Here is a 6,000-nt window from a genome sequence, read left to right on the forward strand (position 1 = left end):
CTTTGCATATTGTTTTATCTGGGGAAAAAAAGTACTGTATAATTCTTGCATGAAAGTAGAATGGATTTCTTTTGATCACAATGGGTGCTATTCACCATGGTCACTGGTTTCTTTGCCCTGGACTTGGAGACGAGGCAGAGGTCAGGGTGTAGTAAACCCACTGGGACCTGGGAAGGCAGGTAGCAAACCTACCTTTCACCTTTGTCTCCATTATAAACTCTACAACACGCCTCTTCAGATAAGATCATTTTTCTACACCCAAAGTCTATGGCCGGAAGAGAATTTGCTTGAAGACTTATTGAAAAAAACTATGGAAAGTCTACTTTTTGTTTGCTAAAGTGTCCTTTTGGCCATAGGTGTAGGGTACTTTTGCCTTTTACATTAAAAAAGTTGATTAACAAAGCAAAAAGAAAAAACTGTGAAAACTTGTCAAATGTCTTTTATATCCACAGCTAACACATTACTCCTCAAAGCAGAGTGCTAGTTAAATAGATCTGGTTAGTGGAATAAGTTTATTTCTCAAAGTTTTTTCAAATGCTGAATCAATTTCGTAACATTAAGAACAGTGTTTTAAAAATGCAAATCCTGGTCGGTGTTCAAGGTAATATGCAGCCTTTCCCAGTACCCCATGAAGATACACACACTTTTCTGTTTGTAGAACTTTCACATTCATCACGTTCAAGTTTGTTTTTTTTGGGGGGGGTTACCTAAAGATATTAATGATGAGTCACAGAAAGCATTGACAAACGAAATTCACAAAGTTGTTTCCGTCATGCGGTACTGGGAAAGGCTGCATATTGACTAGAAAGGAAGATACCAACTCCACAAGCACATTCTCTAGTAAATCTCCAAGGGTTTATACACATTGTTGTATCTGAAGCAGTATAATTTGTCAGAGTTCAGCAAAATTGTTCATTCCCAAATCCTGCCCTTTGTGAATTTTTTGGCTCATTTTAAAAATTACATGTGATATACTTATTCTACAAAACCAAGAACTACAGACAAGCAAGAGGAAAAGTAAAACTTAACATTTTGGTGAACATACTTATAGATTTTTTCAAATGTATACACGCATGTGTTTATTTTCACAAACACACATTCACATACTGTGTATACGGCTCTGTAATCTGTTGTTCTCATGTAACAAACACTCGGAACCACACGTCTTTGAAGTTCTTCAAACTTTTACTCCCTAAGCTGGATTCTCATGCTTCCGAACGAACTTGAAGAACCCTGTTTAAATGACTCACACTTTTGTCATCTCCAGGTCAGTTTCTTCTAAGATAATGCCTGGTTCCTGCTCAAGTTTGGACCTGCCTTTCTCCTTCTATTTGCTTCTGTCCCTTCCTTGTACTTCTCTTCTTCTAGATTAGCCTAGATTCTAAATTGAAGACATTTCTATGGTCTCGCTTGGTATAGGAGGTGATAGTCAGTGAAGACTAATTTTTAGAAATGTAATATCTCTTCCCTTGTATTAGGACAATAAATCAACAGGGCTCAGGTATCGCTGTTGACTCAAATGCCTGTCCAAGGACCAGCAAACTCGACTCTGCCTACCCGTATTTAAGGGACATTCAGTTGGAAAGGTGAAAAAAAAACTTTCAAAATAAAATGAGATCCTAAAGCTAGACAGTATTAACCAGAAATCTATTTCCATAGAAGTGCTGGTGGGATTTGGCTGGAATCTCATATTATCACCTACATAGAATAGACACATCTATTTGCTTACCAAATAGCCCAGCCCGCCTATTTCCATAAGCACATGAAACTAGAAAGAGATTAAAATACAGGGGAGGCAGAAAAACCCCATAAAACTGGCAGAAATCAATATAATATTTTCTATAAGGAAGCCAGTCAATATTGTGTGTCCTATAACACAAAGGATGCGTGTTAAATTAACATGACTTGGAATCACTAGGGTTACTTAGCATTTATAAGGAAATGATATCATGAGGGTAAGGAGTTCAACTCTGCAGGTCTATTTAGCACACTTGATTTTGAGCCTACAGTGTGCCCTGAATGACAATGAACAAGGTATGAGAGCTAGGTTTCATAGCTAATTTGCTAGGTTTCATAGCCAATTAATATGCAATTTACTGTGGTAGTAGACTTAGAAGGCTTGGAGGAGGTAACAGGGCTGTCATTTGTGAGCTGTGTCACCCTGACCAAGCTTCTGCCTGCTTTCCACTTCGGTTTTCTGACTTTAAGTCACATAAAGTCAAGTGCTAGAGCAGCCTGATCCCAGCAGCCTGAGTGACTTAGCCGGAACTGCCAAGCTGTGACACGAGACACACAGGCTAGGGAGCCAGATTTCTGGTGTCCTGCTTGGAGCATTGTCCACGGCATTAAGGCAATAAAAATAGACTACAAGAGATCTATGTTCAGCTAACCGCACTACAGCCTTGCTAAGGCACGCTGTCTGGTAGAACTAGGCATAAATTTGAGTCTTACCAGATCCATGCAAGCCACCTTTTATTGGAAATATCAGAAAGATGTGACTTATAAATAATCTTTCAGCAGGAACGTCCAAGGCAGCGTTAAATAGCAAAACTCTAGCCCATATTTTGAAAATAGGTAACAGCATGCAACTCAAAAGTTGGAATACATTCTAAGTGGTGCAGAAATGGGGGGCAGAAGGCAAGAAAGGCAGGGAGAAAGGCATATAATAGTTAAATGTGGCCATTGGCTATTTCCCTTAATCAAAAAGTCTATTCCCTGACTGGCTCAGAACAAAGCCTTTAAGGTTTTATTCTTTAGAATTGAGATACGACAGTAGCGATTCCGCACTTCTTCACTTGATTTAGTTATCCTCTCTTACTTTACATGTCATTTAGCTAAAGGTTTGGATAGGTGTCAAGATATTAAAATAATCCATGTTGTGTCAGGGCAGTGGAGGGCGAGGGTGGGAAGGAAAGCGAAGATATTCTAAGTGAGGGGCTCTGAAAGGGAAAATGGAGTACTCTGTGACAAACTTGAACTGTGACAAATATTTGCCTAAGGCCAGGCCTGCTTATCTTCCTGCTAAGTAGCTGAACAAAATATAATGGTAAATTAAACAGGAACAAAAAGCTTAACTCAGAATCAGGTAAAGTGGCTCAAAAATATAACTCTTAAGATGCTAACGACAAAAACCAGCGCCACAGAACCTGCCAAATCCCTGGGTCACATGTTATGCAGGAGAGAGAAAGTTACAAGTGTCTTGACATGATATGGACATAAATCTCTTAACATTGACAGTCAAATTCTCATCATTTGGAAACACCATAACTTAATTGCTCCAAAATGAATGTATGAAAACCAGATGTTTGGGGAAGGTCATTTTTGCATAAATGAGGCAAGTATTCCAATGCCATTCTTGCTGGAGCTAAACTTTGCTTTAGGTGTGAAATTTATCTTCAGTACCCAACAGAGCTTTTTTAAGCCCTTCCTTCTTTTCAGCCACCTCTTTCCTTCTCCTTCCCCTTTGCCCAGGGCACTCCTCTGGGTACCGTCCTTAGGAACAAAGTAAAAAGTGATAAGTCCATGTCCTAATACCTTATCCTGAATTAACACACAGCACTGCTTAGGGGATACAGGTTGATGTGTGCAAAAGTAGCAAGCTTTGGTAGGCTGCTCAAATCCCTATTCTGCCTCTATGCAACCTGGCATGTTACTTAACCCAACAAAACCTCAGCTTCCCCATCTGTAAGGGGAGTAAAACAATAACCACCTCAAAGGGTTAAAAGGAGTCAAGAGAAAATGGCAGTACGATGCCTAGCACCCTAGTAGATGTTCCAGAAACCCATAACTCTTACCCGTGTTACTTTGTAGGCAAAGTTTTAAAAAGATCATAGCAATAAAAATGACATGACCATCAGTATAAAATTTTAGTCCTCACCCCACTGCCCTGAGCTCCTGGGGATAGGCGATAAGGGGAGGCAGGAAGACTCCCCAAGTATTCTCTGGTCAACAAACACCTCCTTTGTAGGTCTGTTACAAGCTTTCAATCCTGGAACTGGTAACCTTAAAATCAGGTTGAGCCACTCCCTTTTTGTCTGTATTTGTGCCACCAGATTTCTTACAAACCAATACATAGATGTTACTCAAAATGGGGGTATCATCCTGGACCATCAGCATTGCCTGGGAGCTTGTTAGAAATGCAGAGTCTCAGGCCGCTCCCCAGATCTGCTGAATCCGAATCTGCATTTTGCCAAGATCCCCAGGTGACCCATATGCATAGGAGAGTTGGAAAAGCGTTGACCTAGACCACATTATAGTGTACTACTTTTTAAAGCCGATGAAATCATCAGGGTCCACAAGAACTTTCAAAATTATATGGATGTGGGAGCAGCTGTATGGTTCACCTCCCTTCCATCTTCCTATCTCCATCTAAAACGCCTCTGATTTAGGGAGACTTCAGAAACCTAAGAACAAACGTCTGTAGCAAAAATAACATCATAAAAAATAAAGATAGAGGAAAGACATTATGAGTAACACTTCTGTGCCTTTCAGACACAGTTCTGAAGCCAATATGAAAAGTCATGGAAGGTCAATGCCTAAAGAATAACGAGGAGAAAACCAGAGGAAACAACACAAAGCTAGAACCAAATGGTGGTGATATACACACCACCTGACAGCTTCCCCAACAAGATTTTAAGGCAGGGGGAATTTACAGTGAAACTACACCAGGCCCCCAGGTTACGTGGTCCCATCTAAAGTCTCCAAAGGAACCCCAGCAATTTCATCTTCATAATTTTGTAGTAATTTTTAAAAGCAGGATCCCCAAATTTTGTGAACTTCAGACTCTACAACACCCGGATCTGAACCTATGTTGCTGTAGGATATGCCATTGCATAGCCACCTGCCACTTAAACGCACCATTTTTGTCTTGTTCCGCCGCCAGGGTCCACCGCGGTGAAGTTAATGTGCTCTTGCAGGAACACAGCCCCAGCTGTCCTCCTTCCAGCAGCAGCAAATTGTCTCACATTTTCCCGGCTGCTGGGTCAGAAATGGCTACATTACTCAGTGCCCCCAAAACGTTTATTGTCCTGCAAGGCCTTACACAATCCCACAGGAAACCACGCTCAACACTTAGCCAACACTTGTTGATCTGATTGAATGCAACAAAAACGGAGACAAAAGCATATTTCATAAAGTTTCCAACTTTGATAACTACGGCTCCTGTTTTTCCCCGGCAGCTCTCGAGTACATGTGATAACTCTGCCTTTGTTTATGGAGTTTGACGCTGGAAAGGAAAAGAAAGGACAAGAAAACATCTCTGCAAAACTCCACTTCTGACGCTGACTTCTCTCACATGAGTCAGGAAACCATGAGGTAATGCCAAAGTGCGCAGAGAATAAGCAATGAAAACTTCAACTCCACGCTGGACAAAGGGAGGCCGGAGAACATATGAGACAGAAGGACAGATAATACGACAGAAAAGGAACACATTTTCACAGCTTAGATTATTAAGAAATCCAGAAATGGAAGTGAGATCGGTTTTGCTAATGTACCATGCACCAAGATTGCAGTGAAAAAGTGTGACTGTCACTTGACATCATTATGACAACATGCCAACTTTGACTGTACTCCTTCCACCGTTTTCTCTGATGCACACTGGCTGCTTGTGTGTAATCAATCTAGTGACTTATTTTAGGCTCTGCTATGGATAGCTGAGGAAACTAATCATCCTTTTGGCGTGCATTGGCACTCTGTGTTAACTTATAAATTGTTGGCTACTTTAACTTATGTGTAAATACCTATGGTGTGATCAAATCTTGGGTTGGCAGAGGAGAATGAAGCTACTAACTTTCAAAGAGGTATTCTTTTGTGTGGACACAGGATTAGCGTCGTTTCTATTCATCCATTCAGTTAGTCAAGTCTTATCGAGACCCTTCCATGTGCTAAGCATTCTATTAGGGGCTGGAGACACAGTAGTAAACAGGACGGAGGCAGCCCACCTCTTCAGGGGGCTTATGTCTAGTGGAGGAACAACCATAGGTAAAGTTTTAATTACAGTAG

General features: G+C 40.9%; 1 protein-coding gene across 1 annotated transcript in view; it reads right to left on the bottom strand.

Annotated features, from left to right (window-relative positions):
* The window catches only part of BMX (BMX non-receptor tyrosine kinase), a 43,361-nt gene extending 38,262 nt beyond the window's left edge, over positions 1-5,099 (bottom strand). The window contains exon 1 of the mRNA XM_081043604.1: positions 4,858-5,099. Within this exon, the coding sequence (XP_080899730.1) occupies positions 4,858-4,860 (3 nt within the window). The 5' untranslated portion in view covers positions 4,861-5,099. The remainder of the gene's footprint in view (positions 1-4,857) is intronic.
* Positions 5,100-6,000: the final 901 nt, after the last annotated feature.

The sequence above is a fragment of the Rhinolophus hipposideros genome (genome assembly GCF_964194185.1).
Source record: "Rhinolophus hipposideros genome assembly, chromosome: X".
In the NCBI taxonomy this organism is placed as follows: Eukaryota; Metazoa; Chordata; class Mammalia; order Chiroptera; family Rhinolophidae; genus Rhinolophus; species Rhinolophus hipposideros.